This window comes from Budorcas taxicolor, chromosome 16 (assembly GCF_023091745.1).
Source record: "Budorcas taxicolor isolate Tak-1 chromosome 16, Takin1.1, whole genome shotgun sequence".
Taxonomy (NCBI): domain Eukaryota; kingdom Metazoa; phylum Chordata; class Mammalia; order Artiodactyla; family Bovidae; genus Budorcas; species Budorcas taxicolor.
Genome location: NC_068925.1, coordinates 50666639 through 50691800, shown reverse-complemented (window position 1 = coordinate 50691800; position 25162 = coordinate 50666639). Strand labels below are relative to the sequence as shown.

The window sequence follows — 25162 nt, the reverse complement described above, 5'->3', positions numbered from 1 at the left end:
TTCTACAAAATCTTCTCCTGGTTTCTGGGGGCATGTGTCCAGTTCCCGGAGCTGGCTATCGCGAGGCCCCTGGACGCACCAGTGGTTCCTCTTCTAAGACTGAAAGTTACAGCTTGTCACGAGTCATTGATTGGGTGTGCCGCACGTCACGCTGCTCTTATGATTTACATGCACTTCCCCTGGGGACATCAATCCTCTGGAAGCAGGAGGAGGAAGCCGTCCCCCGAGGGCAGGGGCGACACTGGACACGCATCTCCTCAGGACAAGGGACTGTGGAACCCCGGCCTGGGCTCAGCCCTCAGCTCACCGCCTGGCACAGGAGAGGCTCGGACCCTGACACAGTGTGGACCGAGCAGTTTCCTCCTGCCACTCCTGCCTGGTCAGCGCCCCCACCCTAGCTCCCTCATGGCCTGGGCTGTCAGCATGTTCTCTCTGTGTCCAGAGCTCAGCTGGACAGGAGCCCCCAGGTAGCAGCTCTGGGAAAGAACTCCCTCTGGGGCCAGGACAAGAGGGCAGGGGCTCCTAGGCCAGGTCAGGGCTGGACCCAGCCCACCCGGTTCAGAGAGTGGTGACAGAAAGGGCTGAACAGCATCCAGGGACTCGGGCTCTGAGACCCTGAGCCGCCCAGTGTATGCAGAGCCTGTTTCGGGCCTGGGGGAGAATTCAGAGCCTTGGTTGGCAGGATCCTGCCAGAGGTTGGGTGTCCTGAGCTGGGGTAACCTGCACCTCTTCTCTCTTGAAAGGAATAGTTTTGGGGGGCAGACCAGGGGAGCAGGAATCCTTGCAAGTAATCCTCCCAGACAACCGCCACCTCAAAGGAAGGTGGTCATCCTAAGCCCTGCCCCCAACTCGGCTCATGTTCCCCCATGGCATCAGAGCCTTATGTCTCAGCCCTGGAAGCCTGGGGGAAAGGCCTAGGGAGGGCCTGGGTAAGTTGCTGCCTGGGCCAGGAGCTGGCGGGAGTGAGAGACAAGACCCCTACCCAGATGGTTCAGAGGGGCCTGTGTTTCCAAGTTAAGGATCAAGGAATTGCCCTCTGCTGGGGGAGCGTTTTCAGTGAGGACAGATCAGGCACTGAGCTGTTAACAAGGTGGCTTTTAGGTGGGAAGGGGTCGGGGCACTGGGGGTTGGGGGCACTGCCCTTATTTCTCTGCAAGCCAGGTGCAGGGGGAACCCTGCTCTGTCAGGTGCCTGGGTGACCAGGAACCAGAGGCCAGGCAGGTGAGCACCTGGGCTGCCTCCAATCATTCCTTTAAGAAGAAGCTGCCCCGTCCCACCCTCTGTCCGTGCCCCTGACCCATCCTCTCAATCCCTGAGGGGCCGACAGCTCCCACCTCTGCCCTCCCTCACCGTTGTGCACATGTGGGAAGGTTAATCTACCTCTCTGAGCACCTTTCTCATCTGTAAAGACTGTGGTGACAGCTCTTCCTCAGGCGTTCTGAATTTAACGCCTAGTGTGAGCCCAACTGGAAAAGACTCTTGAGAGTGCCTTAGACAGCAAGGTGATCAACCAGTCAATCCTGAAGGAAATCAACCCTGAATATTCATTGGAAGGACTGAAGCTGAAGCTCCAATACTTTGGTCATTTGATGCGAAGAGCTGACTCATTGGAAAAGACCCTGATGTTGGGAAAGATTGAAGGCAGATGGAGAAGGGGCGACAGAGGCTGAGATGGTTGGATGGCATCACCAACTCAAAGAATGTGAGTTTGAGCAAACTCTAGGAGATAGTGAAAGACACGGAAGCCTGGTGTGCTGTAGTTCATAGGGTTGCAGTGAGACACGACATAGTGACTGAACCACAACAGGGAGTGCACCATGGCACCCGGCTCTCCCGGTCCTCTGTTCTCTGCTGTTTCGCTGGTGTTCCTTTGGGCAGCCTCTTACAGGTCCCCAGCTGGTGGTGGGGAATGGGGCCCAGCGCCTGAGCTCTGTCCTGTGACCCCCCCAGCCCACCACCACCTCACCCCCTCACCACCCCAGAGCCCACCACAGCACATCAGCACAAGTTGAGCAGGGAAGACCCATGGACTGAAACCACGTAGAGTCCAGGCCTTACACAAGGTGGCCCTCCCTCCCCCGCTGTGCAGATCCTCCTTCCTTCCCTGCTCCCTGCCCCCCATCCAGCTGCCGGCCAGCACCCACATCCATATTCTCCCTCAGAGGCAAATTGAACCCCCACCTGGGACTTGAGGACACCCATGGGCCTCTCTGCACCTGGTGGCCGCTTCCCATCTCCAGGCCAGCTCTTCTGCCCCTGCCCCCAACCCTGCTCCCCTCCAATTCCACTTTCTCAGGGGGCCTCTGTGTTCATGCTGATGTTGGAGGACAGAGTGGGCTTGAGCCACTGCCTCGTCCCCAGAGTAGCTGATGCTGGGACAACATGGTTTTAAGATTTCTTTGTATGCCTCTCAGGCGCTTTCCAGGGTGCAATGCAGACAAAAAGCATCCAGTGCTGCTTCTGGAAGGAGGCTGTGAGGGGCCCAGGACAGATTAGACCATGAACCTGGTGTGGGGGGAGAGATTCGTTCACTTACTCAGTCGTCCATCCTGGAGAAGGGAAGGTGTGGTCACCTGATAGCTGCGGGCCAGGCAGCGTGTGCGGCAGAGGGGCTTGTGCCCATTGTCCGGGGGGGTTTGCCAGCAGACAGAGTGTTCTGGGCACATCTGACAGCGGCAAGCCATGCCCAGAGCTCTAGGGCCATGCAGGGCCACGTGGGCCAGGAAGAGCCGTCCGCCCTAGACTCGTGCTAATGAGGCCCTGCCACTCCACAGAGGTTGAGACAGAGGCCCCCACTCCTGGCCGGCCTGGTGGAGGTTCTGTGGAAATTGGGGTGAGTCTAGCTAAAGCCCTTGCACGGAGCCCGGGTTTTTTGTTGGCCAACAGAGAAAGCAGGCAAAGTGAGACTTGACTATCACTCAAGCTGGGCTGGTTCCTCCTGTCTGACCCGGGAATGGTGGGGCTCCCAGGACCCTGACTTCAGGGTCCTGAGCAGGAGGCTTGGGAAATGCCTCCTGGGAGGGGAGGGGAGGGCGGAGATGCAGGGCTGGGAATGTAAACAGCGTGCCGAGGAGACCTATATGTGTTTCGGGCCGGGCCCTCTGAAGGAGCCTGGGTCCTTTTTCGTGCTGTACTTGACTGTGTAAATATTTTTCTTAGGAGTAAAGAGAGAGTCTCCATTCATTGGGTAGGATCTCACTTGAAAGAACTGAGAAGTATCTGTTTAGCCATAAAAGCGAAAAACAGTGTCCAAGGCGCCTTTCAAAAAAATCATTTCTGTAGCTCAAACACAGCCAAGCGGAGTTTTTTTTTTCCCTTTTTTTTTAATGCAAAAAATAAATAAATATGACCCACTCCCAGTTGAGAGCTCAAGAGTTTGTGTCAACACCGCTGGAGCCTTTGCTCTGGGAGCCAGAGCGGGCTGGCCAGTGACTGCCCTGATGGTTCCTGGGGGCGCTGCCAGCAGGACACCACCCAGGCCACACCGCCGAGGGGGTGGCGGGGGGCTCCTGCAAGCTTCTGGCTGGGGTTCAGGTGTGACTCTGGTTGGAAGGGTCGGCGTGTGGCTCCCTTCCACCCAACGCACCACCCGGCAGCCTCCCAGCCTGTTCCTCCGGATTCAGGAAGCCGGACTCGGACGTGGCTGCCAGCACCCCAGCAGCTCTTTGACCTTTGCCCTGTCACTCTAACTCCTAAGATTCTGTCTCCTATCTCTAAAGCCAGGGTAACCCCAGCTTTAGCCCAGATGGGGCTACCGTAAGCAGGACGCGAGAGCCGCCTTGGAGGCGCCCGGGAAGCAACCCCCTCCAAAACCCCCGCCTAAGGCTCCCAGAAGGACTGCCTGCACTGTCCTCCGGTCACTGCTACAGCCCAGCGCCAGCCACTGCGGCATTTACACCAGGGAATCTGGCCATCATGGTAGGACTTGGACTTGGACTTGGTCAGAAAACTCAGCCTGAGAATTGTTCTTGAAAAAGCTCGTCTTCCCAGGATGGGAGGATGCACACGTGAGGCTGTGGGTGTTCTTTGCAGGGATTAAGATGAGCTGACAACGGGGCGGTTTGATGGATTCTGATCAGCAGTTCGTTGGGTCCATTTGAGGGCACTGCTTATTTGGTCTAAAACCCTTCTGTGATGGGAGGCTATGTGTGGTCCAAAGCAGCTCACCACAGGTTGGACCTGGTGGTCACCAGCTTCGAGCTTGACCTGTCTGCCCAGAATGTGTCCCCCAGTCTCCTAGAGGGTGGTAGAGTGAGGCTCAGGGCCAGGCCAGCATGGGAGGGGGCTCCTTCCATCAACCCCTGGGGCCCCCGCCCCACCTCCCAGGACAGCCTTGGGCAATGACCTGCACAGACGGCCCTAGCCCAGGCCACAGAGGCCCATTCAAGGGGAGGGGCCTTGTAATCATCTTTTAGCCACTTCTAGACACAAATACACCTCTTTGGGTAGGTAGAAATGTGGCTTTAGCATTGGACAGAGAGGAACAGGGTGGAGAGGCCTGGGCTTCAAAGCCAAGAGGAAGAGGTCAATAAGTGAGAACACTTGATGACCTCTTGGACCACAGGCCGGGCTGGAGGCGGGGGCACTTCATCTGTTTCTCTCTGGTTTTGGAAGCCACGTGTTCGGAGCTCCATCTGGGTTTCCTCCTGTTTGTACGTTTTCAGATCCTGTAATAACAGACTATTTCGAAGGGAGAGAAACCTTCTGGGATTCGTTTGTGACACCGAGCAGAAAGCCTAGCCCCCTCAGGGGACACGCCAGTACTCCAGAGCTGTGAGCATATGGATGTCTGTGTATGTGTGTCTCCTCTGGGCTGACTTTTCGGAGAACAGAGGCTATTTATTTTAAGAGTCAAAAAAAGATGCTTTGAGCAACCCCACTTAGCTCAGTCCTGGCACCGAGACCCTTGAGAGGAGCAAATGCTCCAGGTCAAACCTCACTTTTTTGGCTAAACTGCTTCATCAAAACACACCTAATACTTCTGCTGGTGCGGAGACGGGCTTGAGAGCAGAGACCACCACTGCCAACAGCCGGCTGGCCAGCAGTGCCTGTGCTGAGGGCTCGGCAAGCAAAATAAAGAGGGTTTTCAGCAAAGCGGCGGACTTGGCAGTGAGAAGGCTGGGACAGAGGCTCCAGAAGGGGTGCGTGGGGCAGACTTTCACCCGAGGTCAGCGAGTCAGTGAAGAGCAGGGGTGATGGTGGTCACACCTGCCAAGGTGGCTGTCACATCAGGGGGAGTGGGAGGCAGAGAGAAGTTGCTGGGACAGGATGGTCCTGGGACCCACTCAGATCTCCTGGCAGGAGGAAGACTTCCTCTGTATGGGAGTGTCGGCCAGCTTGGGCTTAACGCCCCCAGCTCTCTCTGCATCAGACGGTTGGATGGGGCTCTATTCTGCAGCTGAAGCACCCCAAGCTGGGCCTGTCCAGGGGGAGCCAGGGCCAGGCTCCGAGGAGCAGTAGAGGAACCCTCATCTGCCTTGTCCCACCAGCCTGGCCCTACCCTGAGAGCCTCCTCTGTCCAGTCTCTCTTGCTCCGCGTGTTGCACTGGCATCTTGACCTTCAAGGATGGTACCGTTGGAACACCCACTTCTGTACCCTCAGCCTGGAGTTTTGCCACCAGCACAGGCCCTCGAGCCATGGGCAGGAACTGCTCTGAGCACTCTTGTCTCCCAAAAGCAGCCTCCGGTTTCCAGCTGCCCCCCAAATCAATAGTGACTGTGGCAGTGCCATGAGCTGGGCCTGGCTGAGAAGTCCAGCTCCTCAGTGTCCCCAGGACAGTGGCCTGGTGGTCAGCATGCTTGCTGGGTGTCTCTGCAGGAGGTCCCCAAGGCCCCTTCCCTGGGAGGGGTCGCAGCAGCAAGGCAACGAGGAGTGGCGTCGCCAGGTCTTCAGGCTCAGGCTCCTCCGTGGCAGGCTTTGGGTGGGGACCTGCTTTGTCCTTCACAAGGGGACAGGACCCGGGAAGGGGAGTCGCTCAGATGGGGGGCCCCTTCCGCAGTTTTGTCCTGGCCCCGAAGACTGTGAGGCTTAGAAAAATTAACACACAGTGTTTCTCCCTCTGATTCAAGCCACCCTGTCATAAGGGGCAAGTGGGTGAACTGCAGGACTCGGGGCCCATGCTGGGACCTTCAGTTCTGCGTAATGCTGACAATGGTCCCCAGGTGGGGTGCAGGCCTGAGCAACCTGGAGGAGGAGAGTGATCCCTCTCCCTCCCTGGGGAGCACAGCCTCTTCCTGGACAACACAGGCTCTCCTGGGACCCAGGCAGTCTGCCTCTTCTCCTGTCCTAGGGCTGCCCGGGCTCCAGTCACCCTTCTTGGCTCTGAATTTGGGAGTGAAAAGCAGACAGACAAGAGGACTGCCTCACTGGCCCGTCTGCTGGCAGAGCTTAGCCCCCAGGGCTGAAGCTAGCTCGTCTCCCCTGGGGCCTGTCCACCCAGGTCCGGTAGGGCCTGAGCACCTAGGTGCCTGACCTCTCACTGGCCCTTCTGGAGAGACTTCCCCCGTGTGTCCGTGTCTGCCTCTTCTGCCTCATTCTCTGTTTTCACTCCTAGTCACATTCCAAACCACAACTTCAGAATCTATTAAAAGAAACATAAAATCCCCAATTGGTTAGAATTCTCAACATTTAAAAATATGACTTATTGTTATTACAGCTGAGTCTGGGCAGATCTGCCAGAGTTTGGAACGGAGCGTCTTGGTCCTCTGACCTGACCTGCATGGGCACTGGCGGGCACTCTGCTCTGAGCTTGTCATTCAAGAAGCAGTGGTGTCATTATAAGGGGAGGGGGAACAAAACCCCTGGGTTTGACCCCATTTCTCTTCTTATTCTCCAAATATTGGTTTCCATCTTGGTTTCTATTCTTATATAAATGACATCACAAATTTATATACGTGTTTGTGCAGAGTACTTGTGATCCAAAAGGGAAAATCCCGTTGATGCTGCTAATTTGTCAGTTTGCATAGCTTAGAAAGGGCTCTGGGACCTGTCACTGAAACATCACCCTCTGGTGTGGAACTGGGTGGTTTTGAGGAGGAGATGCCAGCCAGGCAAAATGCTATAGCTCTTCAGAGCTGAGCCAAGGAAAGCTCCAAGTCAAAGGCGTTGGGTGGAAGAAAGACCCAGGGTGGCTGGCATTTTCCTCGATGCCCTAAGCCCATGTCCATGGGCGGGATGGTGGTGGGAGGAGGGAAGACTTCCTGCTGCTGCCACTGCTCACTGCTGGGGTAGGGGCTCACACCAAGAAACAAGGAAGGAGCCCCTTACCCATTTCAAGCACCACAGTGCCCCTAGCCACATGTGCAGTCTGTACCCAGTCACCACAGTGGGCTCCACAGTGTGGCTGAGCTCCACAGTGTGGCTCCTTCCTGTGATTGAGGAGGACCCCAGTTGTCTTATTACGGAGAAGCCACCCGCCTTAGCCCTATTATGTCAGAGCTTGCTCACTCTGCTTGCATGTGTATAGCCCACTGTAGCTCGAGGACCATGCTCAGTCGGAAACTAACAACCCTTTTCCAAATTGTTTTGCAGCAAATGCTGACGGATGCGGAGGTGTCATCACAGGAGGGCTGCATCCAAAAGGTAGGCAAGCTGGTTCTGCGCCTTCTCCCCTCCTGTCAAGCCTGCGCTCCCGTCGAGCCTGCGCTCTGGTTGAGCCTGAGCTCCCGAGTGCGAGGCCATCTGTGGTCGGTCGAACACGTGATTCCCCAGGGATCAAGACAGATACTGGCTTTCATGGGGCAGCAGGTAGCAGCTCGCTTCACAGAACCAACCTGGTTCCGGGAACCAAGGCGAGCCCCGCGCACGTGGGAATGCTTTGGGCCAGTCAGTCACATAGAAATGAAATAAATACAGATTGTGTTTATTTAACTATCTTCACTGGATACTCACATGAAAAGAACATAGAGAAGAAAAGCACAATTGGCTGCAGATTCAACAAAGCCTTTCGTTGTACTCAGTCTCCGAAGATGGCTCAGGCACCGTGTTGAGTAAGCAGAGTGTCAGGCGACAGAAAAAGTGTCAATGTGGGCTTTATCCCCTGGTGATGGGTAACAGTCGGTCGACAAACACGAGATCTGAAAGGCCCAGAGAGTGGGCCAGGCCCAGGAAAACACCCCCCGACACACACACAGAGGGAAGCACGCACCCACAGGCAGGCGCATTCCTGCATGTGTGTGCTAGGCAGGTAGCAGAGGGGAGGGGTGCAGAAATCACCCCAAAACCCAGAAGCCATTTGTCAGCTGGAGTTCAACATCTAGAGAATCTGGGCCATCCATGCATAAGTATGTACATGTACATACATCCACACAGAAAGACACAGGCACACACACAAACACATAGACACACACTTGTACAGACACAGACACGCACACAACACACAGACACACAAACACACAGATATAAATACGTGTGGTAGCTGATGCAGTCTTTGGGTTTTCCAGCATCGAAATAGCCTTTTCTCTCCTGGCATCTTGACTTCAAAGCATCGTACAGACCAAGCTGAGAGAGTCCATCTTCTCAGGGTACCCAGACCGTGTCAGGGAGCACAGCGTGGGCGTCTGGGGCAATGGGTCAGCACAAGGCTACGCAGCCGCTGTTGGGGGCTGTTTTCTTAGTGTCAGAATCGCCGAGCTATGCTTGTGAGGTGCTGTCTCCTCTCCCAGGAGCATCCAAAAACACTGCCTGAGCATACATTCCTGTCATCATGAAAAGTCCTCTTTTGGTCTGGAAGTGACAAGAAAGCAATTTGCTGGTTCCGCCGATCTCTGTGACTTTCTTCCTGTGTCTGGCTGGCTGGTTAGTGTCGGGGCAACTGGCGGACCCGCCATCCCAGGGGTCTGAGCCCTAAGAGCCGAGGCCTTCCCTTTTCACCAGGGTCAACCCCAGAGACATTGACTTCAGAGAAAATCCATGTGATGGGGGATGTGGTCTGACCCTACGGTGACCTCTGGCAGGGGTGACCTCTGGCAGGGGTGACCTTCGGCCTCATTTGTCTCCATAAGTGCGTCTGTGTCTGGCCCGGGGGGCAATTGTGTCTGAGCAGAGCTGGGACAGAGTGTCCTCTCCCTGTCCACTTCCCAGGGGCCTGAGGCCTCTCTTCCTAGAAATGCATCCACAGGCCCCAAAGTGAATCCCGGCCGTGTCCCTCTCCCTCCCTGACCCCGCTCCCCGACTCTGGGAGTGAACTCTATTTTCTTAAAGGAGGAGGTGGCCAGAACAACTTGAGCAGCTTCCTTGCGCCTTTCACAGCGTTTCAGAGAACTGAGGTGCTTCCACCCACCATGCGGAGGAACCATAGTCAGCTCCTCTCTCAACTACTAAAAGGAACATGGAACCTTCATCTTTCCTCTAAGAAGGAGCTCACACAGGGCGCGAGGTGAGAGGTGGGTCAGGCAGTCGATTGTGGTTGTCCGGCCTGGGGGCAAGCTTCAAGGCAGAAGGTCAAAAGGTGGGGTCTAAGGTTAAGGTCGTGAGGAGGAAGGGATGCATCCTCTATCCCCTGAGGTGGTGCTGTCTCCAACGTGGCCTCTCCTTTTTACAAACTGTGGAGGGCAGGCCTTGGATACTGTGGCCCAGATGTCCCTCTGAGAGCTCCACACGGAGTGGGCACAAGCATCCTCCAGCCAGGGACCCACTCACAACTGCCCAGCTTGGCACAGTCTCCCTTCAGATGCAGACCTTTGTAAGGCCCGTCGGAAGGGTGCCCACGGAACCAGACCAGATGCCCATGGCAGCTATAGCAGCTGAGAGAGGCCAGTGCCGGGCAGCAGAGCCTAAGGGGCTGGGGTCATTGTTGCTCTGAGAGCCACTCTCCCATCCCCAGCCCCTGAGACTCCGCACTAAGGCTTTGTCCACCTCCCCGGATACCCCTGCCCTCAGGGAGAAGTGCTCCTCTGAATCCCCGGACTCTCCCATCCTCACACTAAACTTAGTGCAAGGCATTTGGGGCATCAAGTGTGATGGGGTGGGCACCCTGGGTCACATTGGTCGATGATTGAAACCTTAACTTGGTGTCTGGAGCCATTTGGTTACTTCCCAGAGAGGGAGAGAGGAAAAGAGGTGCTGAGAGAGACCCAGGTGCAAAGGCAGCTGGGGTGCCGCAGCGGGGGACGGAGGACAGTCAGTGCGGCCTTCTCTTGACCTTCTTCCCAAATGGAAGTTCACAGCTGTGTCCCTTACAGCTTTGGAGACACACACGTGCTTGTTACATGAGAGGACCGTACACGCCTCAGTGTGCTAAGGATTGATTTAGGTATTCCTTGGTAATAGGAGATAGACCCCATTTATCAGTCTTATAGTTTAGGATTTTGGTGTCTGGCTGAACAGGCCCTCTCCTCCTCCAAAGACACACATATCTGGGGACGTTAAGGTCCTCCAGGGAAGCGCCGAGGTTATGCAGCCTGGGGTTGGTCAGATGACACCTCTGAGCATCACTTATTTCAACTTCAGGATTCACTGAATCACACTTTCTGCTCTTTATCGGCATCATGGAACCCCATGGACTTCTCTGTCAGCCTGCCAGGCTTCTCTGTCCGTGGGATTCTCCAGGCAAGAACACTGGAATGGGTAGCCATTCCCTTCACCAGGGGATCTTCCTGACTCAGGGATCAAACCCAGGTTTTCCGCGTTGCAGGCAGATTCTTTACTGTCTGAGCCATCAGGGAAACCCTCAGTGAAATGTAACTAAGACTAATTAATTCAATCAGTGGCTTGACACAAGAGATGCAGAAAGGGTGATGTTTTGTAGGAAGCGGTGGTTATAAATTCTTGGTATTAAAGAACCAGGATGCTGAAGAGGCTAGGGACTCCACCTGTCAGAGTTTACAGAGGACAAAATCCAGGCCCAAGGAGGCTGGTGGTGCCCATATCCTCAGGGGAGGCGGGATTTGAACCCAGGATCTCTGGTGCAGAGCTGGGCTCACATTGGAGAGATAGCAGCTACAACCTGGGAGCTGGCACCAGGCTTGGCCCCGCCCTGAGAACACTCCTGCGCCCCTCCCTCAGGTCGCCTCCATCCCCAACCTGTCTTGGTCTCTTGTGTCCCTCTGTCCCCCAGTCCCTCCTGCGGCCCCCTGCGGTGCCACCAGTCGCTCTCCATTCCTCCCCTCCTCCACCCTGCCCCCTATCTTCACATTCTTGCATCCTCCTCCACCGCCCACTGGTTCCCTGCATCCCCTCCTGTGCACAGCACGCCCAAGTGTTCCTGCTCCATCGAGTGCCTAGCTGCCCCACACTCATCCCAGGTGTGCATTCCGGATGCTCACACACTTCCCTGCAAAAGTCACTTTGGCTGCAGGTCCAGCAGCATCGCCTTTTCTAGCCTCAGGCCGGGACCTCTGGGACTGCTGGCTGCAGCCGACTCTATTTAGTCTCTGTTTACTTAGAGGGAAAGCCCGGGGCTCCTGGAGAGCAAACATCTGCGGGAGATAATCTAGGAGCTGTCCATCCATCACTGGGGGCGCCTGGCTCCCTGGAGAGCCTGCCAGAGCCTGGAATAAAAAGGCCGGGCGAAGAGGCTTTGGGGACAAATAAAGAGCTGTGTTAAGGGCCCGCTGAAAATGGATGGAAGACATTATTAAGACTCAATGGCCGTCTTATCAAAATCCAATAGGATAGACATTTGGCAAAAGGCTTAAATTTATTCTTTGACTTTCTGGAGGGCTTGAATTTATCCGTTAACAAGAGTGTAGTCCACCAGGGGAGATGGTATCAGCTGAAAGAATTTTGATTCAATCTCTTTGGTGATATGAAAAGGGGAAACACCAGGCCCCCAATGGCTGCCCCATTGTCTCGCTTTATCTTGTTTTCTTTGACCGTCTTGAAAAGGGAGGACATGTTAATACAGTACAACAAGCAGAAAATGCAGAGGGAAATGACCTTTTTCTTTTTTCATTTTTGTGTTTTCTTCTCCCCTGCTTCTCTACCCACACTGCCCCCTGCCTCTCCAAAATAAATGAATGAATCAGGAATTTGCATCCATGGGGCTGAGGTCTGAACTGGGACAGGTGCACCTCCAGAGGCCCTGCAGTTTGGAGTCACCTCAGCCAGAGAGCTGGGCCAGGGGTAGGGAGCTCGAGGCTTGGAGGGAAAGTCAAAAATAAATGGAGCTAATAAAGCCTGCTGTTGGAGTGGGACCATGATGAGTCCATAAATCTCTCCCTGTTATTCCGCACAAAATGCTACAGGTCATAAAAGTCATCCGATAGCCCAGCCTGGCACTCTCCAGTAGGGTGACTGATTGATAATTACGATAATTCCCAAAATGACTGTTTGGATGTGAGGACCTTGGCCTGTCCCACTGGGCTGTTGTACATGTGTGTTTTCTACAACCTGGCCCAGGTGAAAAGCCTCTGGTAATGCGCATCCTAAAGTCTCCTGGGTCCCTCCCCGGGGAACCTGGGGACTACTAAAGATGACCAGGAGCCAGGAAGACCAGGCCATTCTGAAGGAGAACAACCCTGGGATTTCTTTGGAAGGAATGATGCTAAAGCTGAAGCTCCAGTATTTTGGCCACCTCATGCAAAGAGTTGACTCATTGGAAAAGACTCTGATGCTGGGAGGGATTGGAGGCAGAAGGAGAAGGGGATGACCGAGGATGAGATGGCTGGATGGCATCACGGACTCAATGGACGTGAGTCTGGGTCAACTCTGGGAGTTGGTGATGGACAGGGAGGCCTGGCGTGCTGCGATTCATGGGGTCGCAAAGAGTCGGACACGACTGAGCGACTGAACTGAACTGAACTGAAGATGACCAGGAGCCAGGAAGACCAGGCAGGTGGGAGTGGAGATGGACAGGCAGCTGCCAAGTGTCTTGTGCAGCAATTAGTTGAGAAGTCGGCACACCCCAGGTCTCCACCAGCCTGCCCCCAGGCTGTGCCTTGGGGGTTTGAGTCCAGCACACAAACTATCCAGGTGTTTGTGGTCTGTGACCCTCTATGTGGTTTATTCCCTTTGCGTTGTTTTTCCCCTGGAGGAAACTGAGGTATTTTCCAGGTGGCTGGAGGGCGAGGAAGGCAAGCAGGGAGGGAAGGATCGTGACTGGAACAAGAGATGGGGAGACCAGTCAGCCCCGAGGCTCCAGGACAAGGGGTTGGGGAGCATGTGTCCCGGTCAGCCAGTCTTACTGGGACCAGAGCAAGCTAGACTGTCCCTGTTAGGCTTTGCCTGTGCCAGCGAGGTTACTTTTAGAAATCCTTTCTTTTCCTCTTTACCACCACCCCCCATCGCCGCACCCTCACCCCCCACCCCACAACCCTCACCCCCCACCCCCCAACCCCAGGCCGCAACACCTAGGAGCCACCCGGGTGCTAGTATTCAATCGCTGTTTATCTACTATGCAAGTTCTTCCTGAAAAACATTCCAGCAAAGTCCCAAGCCCTAAGCGGCCTGGGCTCACAATTAATAATTTGCATGTGGGATCAGTTATGTCTTTATGAAATCAAAGTGTGTTTAGCTGCCACGGAGACAGCTCCGAGTTGATTTTGATAATCTCGGGCTGAATAGACTCACTTCGTTCCAGCAAAGCCCCGGACAAAGGCCGGACAGTGGCTGAAAGCCCTTCGGAGACAGGCCTCCTTTTCCTTTGTCGGGGGGGCTGCTGATAAAAGGGCTGGGAGTCCATTAATTCACTGAATGAACATATAGTAAAGTCAGTCCCCTCTTGAGAACAATAATGTTGAGGTCAGCTTCGGTTGCCATGGAAACTAAGTACTCCTAAGAAGTTTGCATCCTTGATTTTGCTGAATCAAAGGCTGCAGAGTGGAGAGGTGCAATGGGGCCAAGACGCAGAAAGTCGGAAAGCCCCGCCCCCACTGGTCCCCTTCCCGAGAAGGCGGCTCCGGGCTGGTGGCCTTGGGGACCCTCAACCGCTGGGGACCAGCCCCAGGTCTGGCTCTTGCCCCTCCCCCTGCCCCTCCTGGAGGCCTCTTTTTTTCACGACTGTAGAGGCTTATCTGAAGAGGCCCTTAGGCATGACTCTGGTGCCCAGGGCAGGGCAGAAAATCTAGCCTGAGGGAGGGGCCACAGCCTGGAAGCCTCCACCTCAGTGGCCCGGATGGACTCTGCTCTCTGGCCACCTCACAGCACCTGAACTTGGCCTCTGGCTGGGGGTGGGGAGGGGGGTGGGGGCGGGAATGGCAGTGGTGCTGTGGCCCCTTCCCACCCCAAGCAGATAAGGGTGATTAATGGGCCAACAGCAGTACGGAGGTGGAGGCTGAGTTACAGGCAGGTCTAGGCTGGGTGCCGATGTTATAAACGTGAGTTTTTGTATTCTGTCCCCCCAACAGTTGGGCTGGTTTTACTTACCCTTCACCCCAAGGGGTACCTGAAAGCAGCTTAAACCATCTGATCAAACTGGGAAGAGATGCAGGTATTATATTTTCTTCAACAGTAGTTTATTACCTGCTGCAGACCTGCCTGTCTGAGGAATGTTTCATCTTAGCTGGACTGGCCCTTGCCTTGGGGGGCAGGGTCTCAGGCGGAGAGAGGGGAAGTTGTTCAGACAGACCCACTCTACCCTGAGGACCTTGCTGGGGGTCAGGGGAGGAATGAGAGGTGCGTGTTTCTTCTCTTTTGCTGCGGAGAAAGCATGGAACCCAATTTTCTTTCTCCTACTGAAGTAGCCCTTGTGAAACCTGCTGAAAGGCCTGTAGCTTGGGATGGAGGTCCTGGAGGAGGGAGGTGGGCCTGAGTGGCCCAGAGCCCAGCAGGCAGAAGCCCCTCCTTGGGAGCTGGTGACATGAGGACTCTTCTCTGTGGTCAGGCCCTTCCCTCACCCTGCTGACACTCTGCTCAAACCTCAAAGCAAGACAGAAAAGTGTCACTGATTTCAAAGGACAAATTCAGAACTTGAAAATCGGCTTTACCCGCCCAGTAGACAAAGGCCCCTCTGCTTCTCACTGGAGACCTGGGAAGGCTGGGCTGGATCCGTCACACCTGAACCTGGCTCTGCCCCGGATGCTGTGACCCTAGGCCTTGAACTTCTGTGTTTCTGTTTCCTCCTCTGTAAAAGGGGAGATGACAGTCACAGTCTCTAGCGCCCTGCGTGGCCTGGGTGTTGAGAAGATAGTGAATGGGCAGAGCTCTGGGCAGAGCCAGGCCTGCTGAACGGACAGTGGGGCCTGTGGCCATTGTGGCTGGTATGGGACAAGGGGACCATTCGGCTCTGGATGGCCCCGGCTGGGGCACCAGGGGGCTGGGCCCCACAGCAGACACCTGACTCTGAGATGGTGACAACACCACCTGCAGCAGGTCAGAGGTCTCTTTGCTCTCCTGGAAACCACACTGGCATCTTGGGGTGTCCTGGAAGCCCGTGCCGGACAGTCCGGGGGAAGGTGGCTGGGAGGGGTGGGCTCTGCTGGTAGCAGGCGATGAAGAGGATTTACTGTCCACATTACCGGCTTTATACGAGCCAGATGGTGGTGTCGATAACTCCATCATGTTCATGTGGGTGCAATGGCGAGTTAATTAAATCGTGCCATGCTATTAGGAAAGAAAAAGATATCAGCTCAAGGCCTGCTCAGCGTCTTCTGCTTTGAAGGCAGACACATGTGTGCCCATGGCCGTTGCTGGCTCCAGGGCGTGTCCTCTGCCTGCGGCACCGGGAAGCCTCCAGCCTCACCTTTGCTCCACAGACCTGCCGGCAGCTCATCCATGCCCTTGTTATCGGTCTGAGTCTAAGGCTGACTTCTGGTTTTACACACACTGACTGTCAAGATGGCCTGTTCCTCTCCAGGGTAAAGGGTGGCGGGGCGGGTGCTGTGAACCCTAGGGACCCGCCCATGGCTGGTTGCCTTGAGCTGTGTGTCACTTCTCCCTGGGGTGTGAGCAGAGCACCTGGGCCTCCAGGGAGGGCCAGTTTCTTGAGGTCCCCTTGTGCCTCTGATGGTGTCGCTGTGAAGGTCTCGGGGCCTGTGGGCACGTGTTCCAGGCAGGGCCCTCGGCGGCCCCCGGGCCGAAGAGGCTTCCCTTTCTTCTCTTGGCCCAGGACTTGGCCAAGCAAGATGGGCCTCGTCCTCCCACGGGGGTGGCGTGTGGGGGTCTCTGAGGCTCACTTGGCAGGTGGTAGCTCCGGGGAAGGCTGTGTTCTACCCACCCCCCTGCCCTGAGAAGCCGCCTGCTGCCGCAGGCCTGGGGATGTGGCAGGTCCACCTACCTCTCATTTCACTACCGCTCATGACGTCTGTGAGATGCGATGCTGGCTCCCTGTGTATGGGTGACACAGGTGTGTGTGTGGGGCACAGGTGTGTGTGAGGCACAGGTGTGTGTAGCATAGGTGCGTGGGTTCAGATGTGAGAGGCACAGGCAGGTGTGGCACAGGTATGTGAGAGGCACAGGTGTGTGAGGCACAGGTGGCTGAGGGACAGGTGGGTGCCCAGGGGGAGGGTCCTGTGGGGCTGGTCAGCACCTAGTCCTGAGCCCACAGGCTCTGCCCTGCTCCCCCGGCAGCTTCTGGGCTCACCTTGCTGTGGGCTGACGGTGCCTTGTGCTGATGTGTTGGAGGTTTGGGATGGGTGTTGGGGAAGAAGGACAGCAGACACGTGAGAGGGAAAGTGGAATTGGAGCCTCGCTTGCCCCCAGCAAGGCTGCCCCTCCCACCACAAGCCCTGGGACCTGGGCACTACTGCTGTTCTGACCACTGTCATGGTCCCTGTTGTCAGCCTGCCAGGCGCTTTACACACATCCACTCATTTACCCCAGTCTCCCCCAGGTACTATTACTCCCACTTCCCCGCACAGAAGGTTAAGTTGCAGACAGTTTGTCAGTTGCCTAAGGCCACAGGATTCAGCGGAGAAGCCAGGGATTTTCCAGGGTCAGACACATGACCCCAAAGCAGGTATCCCCGAGTCTCTGTGTATTGCAGAGACTGTGTCTCTGTGTATTATACTGTGTATTGCCCTCCAGACATGAAGACACAGCTCATCTAGACACACCTTCAGGAACCTCATTTGGATAAATATAAGTGAAAGGCTTCCCTCATAGCTCATTGGTAAAGAATCTGCCTGCAGGAGAGCCAGGTTTGATCCCTGGCTTGGGAAGATCCCCTGGAGAAGGCAACGGCAACCCACTCCAGTATTCTTGCCTGGAGAATCCCATGGATAGAGGAGCCTGGCAGGCTACAGTCCATGGGGTCTCAAGAGTTGGACTCAACTTAGTGACTAAACCACCAAATATGAATGAACTCAGAGAAAGGTGAGAGTGGGTTGGGCTGGAGTAATTCAAGTTGGTTCATCAGTCAGCTATTGCACAATGGCACTGTGTAACAAACCACCCCAAACCCTTAACACAACACTCGGTGACCCTCACCCATGTGCAAGTTGGCTGACCTAGGCGGAGCTCAGCTGGGTTTGGTTCCAAGCTGATGGCTGGGTCCAGTTTCCTCCTTGTCCAGTGGGCTCTACGGGGAGTATTGTACTGGTGATAATGGCAGGAGAGAAGGAGGAGGCAACACGTGTAAACATCATGTCTGGGCTCAGACAGAGCCCATGGCCGCTTCTGCTCACACCGGGAGGCCAACCACACAGGATGGGAACGTACTCTCTGCCTTCCACTTGAGGGGTATAGTCACAGTAGAGGGGTGGGAGAGTAATGTGTTTATGGCAGCAGGCTTCCTGGAGGAGGTGGCCCTGGGGCTGACACAGGGCCAGGTCCCAGGCTCAGGCTGAAGCAGGGAGAATTACTCGAGGCATGTGGAAACAGAACGGAGCCTGTGGCAAAGCTCAGAAGAAAAAGCAAAGCCCAGCCCACTGCTCTTGTGCAGCCTGTCGGCGCAGCTCCCCCACCCCGCACTTTTCATGGATCCCTTGGTGGCTCGTAATCCTTGAGGATGACTCTCTGGTCCTCAGAAGGAGACTCGGTGCAAGTTGCCAGGGGAAGGCGATGCTGCGCTGGCTGTGGGAGATGTCCAAGGTCGCTTTGTGGGCAGGAATTCCGGAGGACCCAGCCAGGCTTCCTCTGGTTGACGTTGACTGATGGGTCGTGAGGCTGATGAAGGTGGGCAGGATAAACACACCCCTGAAAGAGGCACTCGGATCCCAGCCTTAACAAGAGAGCTTTGCTCTTAAGCCACAGATGGACATGGAGGAACTCTAAATGCATATTATTAAGTGAAAGAAGCCACTCTGAAAAGGCTACATGTGGTACCACTCCAGCTCCATGAAATTCTGGAAAAGGCAAAACTATGGAAACAGTGAAAGATTGGTGGGTTAGTGGGAGAGTGGGGTGAATATGGGAGCACAGAGGGTTTTCAGGGCAGTGGTGCTATAGGGTACCATACTTGTGGATCCATGTTATCATGGATTTATCCAAACCCGCAGCTGCTCAGCAGCAAGAGTGAACTCTGGTGACAGTCAGGGACTTGAACAGATGATGTATCGATATTGGCTAAGTGGCCACACTAATGCAAGATGATAAAAATAGGAGAAGCGAGTGGCGAGTGATGGGAGGAGAGGAGGGAGGAGATGGGGTGCATGGAAATTCTGCACATTCCACTCGTTTTCCCATAAACCCAAAACTCTAAAAAAAAAAAAAGAAAAATGAAGGCTATTACTTCTTTTAAAAAGGATTTTCAGAAAGTGGTGTATTATACACACACACATCTTATATAAAATATATACTCACAAATAAGGACATACATAATACAGAAAGGCTGGAAGGAAATATACAAAAATAGTAACATCACTCTTTGTGGTGATATAATGGATGATTTTTTAAAAATAGTATCTGTATGGGATATTTTCGTTATTAAATATGTTGAGTAACGTGCTTACATGGTTCCTGGTCTGTGACAACACTAAGTGGCAAAGGGCCTAATGCTTTGGTGACTGTGGTCATTTCACAGGGAGCATTCCTGATAGTTGGGTTGTTACCTCCTTGTGGTCTGGGTTTCCCCGTGCCTTCCTGTGGGCTCCGTCAGTGCTGTTCACCCACGTGTGTGACTGTGCCTTCCAGAACCGAGGTTGGGTGGGCCTTCTGCCTGCCCTGCGGTAGGCTGAGCCATCTGGCCAGTGGCAATGAGAGATGCAGGTAACTTCTAGCGCAGCAACCAGTGGCCAGCATGGTACCCTGCAGCAGCCTCTGCCCTCAGACACTGCACCCAGAAGGTTCTGGATGACTCTAGATGATTGAGCAGAGCTGCCCGGTGTGTCATGCCAGGCGAGCAGCAGGAATGCAGCTTTGGTCAGGCTTCTGCGTCTCAGAGGCTGCTTGTTTAGGGGGCATAACCTCACTTACCCTGATTGATTCGTTTAGGGAATCACTGGTGCTTTATCCACTTCTGCATCATCTCAAAACACCCTTCATTCATTCACTCACTCATGCCTTCAACAACTTGTTGTGGCGGTGGTGTTTTAGTCAATAAATTGTATCCAACTCTTTGCAACCCCGTGGACGATAGCCCTCCAGGCTCCTCTCTCTGTGGGATTTCCCAGGCAAGAATACCGGAGTGGGTTGCCATTTCCTTCTTCAGGGGATCTTCCCAACCCAGGGACTGAACCTTGTCTCCCGCACTGGCAGGCTGATTCTTTACCGTGGAGCTACCGGTTCAACAGATGGTTCCCAAGCACCTACTGTGAGCAGGACGCTGTCCCCGGTGCTGGAGACAGCAGACTGTGTTCTAGCAGACCTCCACCCCACGGCTCAGGTTCTGAGACCCGTCACCCATGCAGAGGGGCTTGCACAGCTTTTGTCCTTTGTCCCTGGTTCCCCGGGGAGGCCCTGTTGCAATACTCCAGGTCAGACACTCCTCTTATGGCAGACAAGCTTCCATAAGCCTCTTGTGCTGTTTGCGCTGTGCATTTCTGGCAAAAATGCCCAATCTTGTCATGAGCTTGTCCTTATCCTCATAAGTTGGTGCTTCTGTGTGCTCAGCCGCTAAGTTATGTCCAACTCTTTGTGACCCCATGGCCTATAGCCCACAAGGCTCCTTTGTCCATAGGATTTTCCAGGCAAGAATACTAGAGTAGGTTGCCATTCCCTTCTACAGGGGATCTTTCCAACCCAGGGATCAAACTCGCATCTCTGGTGTCTCCTGCATTGTCAGGCAGATTCTTTACCACTGAGCCACCTGGGAAGCCCTTGGTGATGCTAAGGAGTTGTTATTCTGGGCCATTCCTCCTTAGCGTCCCCTGGCATAGATGGGGAGAAATTATGAAGATAACAAATTGATTTGCACCAGAAGGAATGGGAATCTTAATCTACCAGATTTGGCATGAGAGCATCATTTTCTCACTTAATAACATCTCCTTTGAACAGTCTCACCTTCAGCACCAGCTCTCCATCTGCTGATGGGACCCATCATTCCAGCCGACACAACTCCCATCAGCCAGGGCCGTGCTGGCGAACAGTCTCTTCTCACCCAGTTAACAAGATGTTTCTCCAGTACAGTGTTGATACATTAAGTCATAAAAGGCAGGACTTATTATTGTGTGTTGGAACCTTGCCTCTGTTGTCTCTGAGCAATGGCCAAGATTCAGAGTATGAGCCACAGAAATGTGCGCGTTGCAGGGATGGAAAATTATCGCATAAAAGAGTCTGACGTGCTGTTCATCACGGATTAACTGAGCGTAAGGAGAGATATTCAAAGACAAAAAGCAATAATGAAAGCCCACCTCTCCAGACTCGGACCAGGTGTCAAGGGGACCGGCCGAGCTCATGGGTCTCAGAGTCACCGAGGATGTCCATGTGCCGTGGCCAGGCCAGCGCTTGCTTCTTGCCGCTCGAACACCAGGCTCTGGGTTAGCAAGGCCCCGAAAGGGCAGATAATTATCGGAAGGGAATCTGAAGCGTGGGCACCCTGGAGAGCTACAAAAATAAAACGAGGAGGAGGAATTTTGAATAGATTTCCTCCCTTTGTATTCCTGTTTTGGACGAGAAATGCAGAGGCACAATAAAAGGGAACTGGCAAGGTGGGGAAAAACATCAAATTAGCCCTTGGAAAGGTCTGGACCAGTGGGCACATGGGGGGCTGATGGGCATCTTCGTCCCGTGTCTGCCCACGTGCGGTTTCTGAGAGGCAGGATGGGCCCTGGGGAAGGCTCGTGTCTCAAAAAGTTCACCCAGGAGGAAGGTCCAGGTGGGCACTGACTGGCAAGTCCCAGGATGCAACTTAATACCAAGTCCTCATCTAGCAAAGAGGACAGGCCGGGCAGTGGCTGTGTCTCTTGTGAGCAAAGTCAGGCCACGCTGGGGCCAGGCCCTGGGGGGACAGAGGCCACATCTTGCTGCTCATGGCTGTGTCCCTGAGTCTGGTGGAGGTGACAAACTTTGGTCATGTCTGGTGAGTGTGGGGGCCCCACGGTCACCCTGTGAGACAGCTTCTCCCCTTCCTGGGGTTCAGACAGGCAAGCTCACCCCCACAAGGCCTTGCAGACAGTACACAGCACACTCGCTCCACTAAAAGCCAGCGGGAGGGGGACCAGCAAGGCACTGTGCAGGACCACTCACCTTCCACTCCAGGGCGTCCACAGTCCTCAGGGTCTGATGGGAAGCGTGTGTCCCCAGGACCAGGCACCAGCTGTGGGCCCTCGGCCGGGCAGGCTCCCGCCACCTCCCTGGCTGGTTTCACTGGTTGTCACACGCCGAGTCCCATCTTCCTGCCTGTTAGTGCAGAAGATGCTACTCGTGCGTCCCTCACCCCCACTTCCTTATTAAACACCTGTGATTTTTCTTCCATAATCACCTTTTGGCCCCAGTGTGTCATTGCAGTACTCCTCAAGCCCTGAACCCACTCCAGTTCCCTGGTTTCCCAACACAACACATCATTTGCCTCCTTGGGAGACGCCATGGCATGGGAGGAAGGGAGCTTTGTGTCTCCTGGCCGCCCCCTGCACCCTCACACTTGGGAGTTAGGGTACAGCCTTTGCCATGGTAGCTGGAGCAATTACCCCGCCTGCCCACGAGAGTGCTTGCTAGACTGCCCCAATTCCTATGCTTTTTAGGCTGGACCCACAAAGAGCATCAGAGGCAGAGGGAGCTTTGCTCAGCCTGACTCCATAGCTGTTTCTCCACTCAGCCTCCCCTGAGCTGCCCCTCAGCCCACACGAGGAGCCATCCACAGCACTTTCTGGGGGCTGGGGGGATTTGGTGGTGAAAAGAAGTTCCCAGAAGGAAAAAGACTCTGTCAGAGGACTTTACTATAGTCTTGGGACCTCGGTTTCCTCACCTCACAACTAGAGATGCTAATAGTTCCTGCCACAGCATCGTGGTTAGTGATAAAGTGAGTTACTCTGTGCAAAGCACACTTAAAATAGTACCCGGAACATGCTGAGGGCCCAGAGGGAGACCAAGGAGACAGTGATGATAATGAGAGTGCTGGTGATGAGAATGGTGGAAATGGTAACCATGGTGATGGAAATGATGGAGATGAGGATGGTGGTGATGGTGACCATGGTGATGATGACGATGATAAGGATGATGGTGATGGTGATGATTGTGAGGATGGCGAGGACTGTGTCAGTGACGAGGATGGTGAGGAATGGTGAGGATGGTGCTGATGTCACCATGACCATAGAGATGATGATGATCATGATGCTGAGGATGGTGAGGATGGGGAAGGTGATGGTGATGATGACGGTGATGAATACTGAGGATGATGGTGATGGTAACCACGGTGATGGAAATGATCGAGAGGACGAAGGGGGTGGTGATAGAGATGCTGATAGTGATGACAGAGATGGTGATGAACCCTTGAGGTCCCACCAGACACCATCATCCCACGAGGGAACCAAAGAACCAGGAGAGGACGTCCACAGAGGGAGCCGGACCGCAGGACCTCCCACGCTGGCTCCGCCGTTCTGGGTGTGACCTGGGGCAAATCACTTAACCTCTCGGGGCCTTGGTTTCCGACCTGGCAATGCAGAGCAGACACCCTGTGCCCTGCACTAGGGCCTGGTCTGGGAGGACCCTGGAGATAAGGCTCAGGGCAGCGTGGTTTCGAATCCCTTGCAAACAAGAGGCAGCCCAAAAAGAAAAAAACAACAGGAAGCGACGGAAAGAAAACTCGTAAATGTCCCTCACACGCTGCCCCTCCGCGGTGACCTCTCACCCAGAGAAGCAGGCCTTGGGGAGTTAATAAGAAATACAGGACTTCCTGCGAGATAGCAAGTGAATTGTGAGCCGCGAATTACTTTTTTCCTTTGAAAAATGATGTAGTCAGGTCAAAATATTTTTGCGTCTCAAACACTTGAGTTCCTTTGTCCTTGAGGCTGACATGACTCGGTTTCCATGCAGCCTCACAATGCGTGGAAACATCTTTTAACCGCCAGACGGCCCTTCTGATAAGCCGGCCAATTCATAATGTGCATTTGGAAAGCTGGACGGGTGAGAAAGCAGAGGCCTTTGGAAAGTGTGTTTACTCAGCAGTGAGAGGCCCCTCACCCTCTCTGGTAAACAGGGCCTGGAGCGCGGGGTATTGAGTGCCGGCCGGGTGGGGTCGGCACGCAGGACGGCGCCCGCCCACCCACACTCCCCACCCAGCCGGGCCTTCAGGGGGTGGGGACCTGCTCGGGCGCCCCTGGAGCCAGACTCCCAGGTGACATGCCTGCCCCTGCAGGTGACATGCTGAGGCTGGGGCTGTGACATCCTGGTCACCCTGTTGGACGAGGCAGAGTCTGGGGGACCTGTGTTTCCTACACGGCTGCTCTGTGCCCAGCTTAGAACTGTCCCCGCAGGGCAGGCTTGTTCAGCTCACAGTAGGCATAGACCATGGCTGCTTGGCTTCTTGGTCAGAGGGAGTTTGTCAGGGGCCTTCCCAGGCAGTCCAGTGATTAAGACTGTGTTTCCGGTTCTGGGGGCGTGGGTTTGATCCCTGGTTGGGAAACTAAGATCCCGCACACCACACAACTCAGAAAGTGTAGTCGCTCCGTTGTGTCCAACTCTTTGCGACCCTGTGGACTGTAGCCCACCAGGCTCCTCTGTCCATGGAATTCTCCAGGCAAGAATACTGGAGTAGGTTGCCATTCCTTTCTCCAGGGGATCCTCCTGACCGAGGGATCGAATCCAGGTCTCCTGCATTGTAGGCAGATTCTTTACTGTCTAAGCCACAAAGAAAGCCCAAAAGAAATAAATAAGTAAATAAATAAAACGCAAAGAAAACATTTTTAAAAGGGAGCTTGTCAGGCTGTGGTTCTGGGCCACAAGGCGGCAGGAGGACAAGAGTGTCCACCTCTCCATCCCCTTTCTGCTCCAAGCTGTCTGAAGCTAAACTGAAGACTCCCATGCAGGGGATTTTCTGGGGGAAGGCAGAACTAAGGGAGCCTGGGTGCTTATACCTGCTACAAAAGGCTGGCTGTGGGGCCAACATGTGTGATTAACCAGAGCCCATTCTGTAGGCGAGTAAACAAGGCACAGAGAGGGTCAGTAACCTGCACAGTGTCACACAGCTGAGAGGTTAGAGCCAGGGCCTGAGCCCCAGTTGTCTAGCTCTGGGCTTATAGTAATAAAACGTGCCGCTCCTTGACAAATAAGGGTCTGTTTGTGCCGTCGGTGTGGTGGCTGACTTGGGGGGCTGCCTGGACCCTGAAGGCCCAGGACTCCCTCTGTCAGAGCACAGAGAGGGCTGGGGGGAGGGGCAGTCAGTGCCCGTTTATAAGCTGATGGCTCTTCCCAGCAGAGCCAGAAGGAGCCGGTCTGGCCAGGCCCTTACAGAGCGCCTGGGGTGATGCAGACCCAGAAACCTGGGCCAAGGCCTCCCTGACGCCTCCAGGTGCCTGCACTCCCTCAGGGCTGCTCCCAGCCACCTCCTCCCCAAAACTGGCCTCCGTGCCGAGGGATCATGAGAAGAGCAGAGCTTGCAAAAACCCAGAGACAAGCCCCAAGCCCACAGGAGTGCCCTTTGTAGAGGAAGTAGTGCTCAGTTCAGTTCGGTCACTCAGTCGTGTCCGACTCTTTGCGACCCCATGAATCACAGCACACCAGGCCTCCCTGTCCATCACCAACTCCCAGAGTTCACTCAGACTCATGTCCATCGAGTCAGTGATGCCATCCAGCCATCTCATCCTCTGTTGGCCCCTTCTCCTCCTGCCCCCAATTCCTCCCAGCATCTTTTCCAATGAGTCAACTCTTCGCATGAGGTGCACAAAGTATTGGAGCTTCAGCTTCAGCATCATTCCTTCCAATGAACACCCAGGACTGGTCTCCTTTAGGATGGACTGGTTGGATCTCCTT

The 25162-nt window shown here is 54.7% G+C and overlaps 1 protein-coding gene across 1 annotated transcript in view; it reads left to right on the top strand.

Moving 5' to 3' along the window:
* PRDM16 (PR/SET domain 16) overlaps nt 1-25162 on the top strand; it is a 334085-nt gene that overhangs the window by 151400 nt on the left and 157523 nt on the right. Inside the window, exons 3-4 of the mRNA XM_052653611.1 lie at nt 7532-7582; nt 7745-7747. Of these exons, the coding sequence (XP_052509571.1) occupies nt 7532-7582; nt 7745-7747 (54 nt within the window). The remainder of the gene's footprint in view (nt 1-7531; nt 7583-7744; nt 7748-25162) is intronic.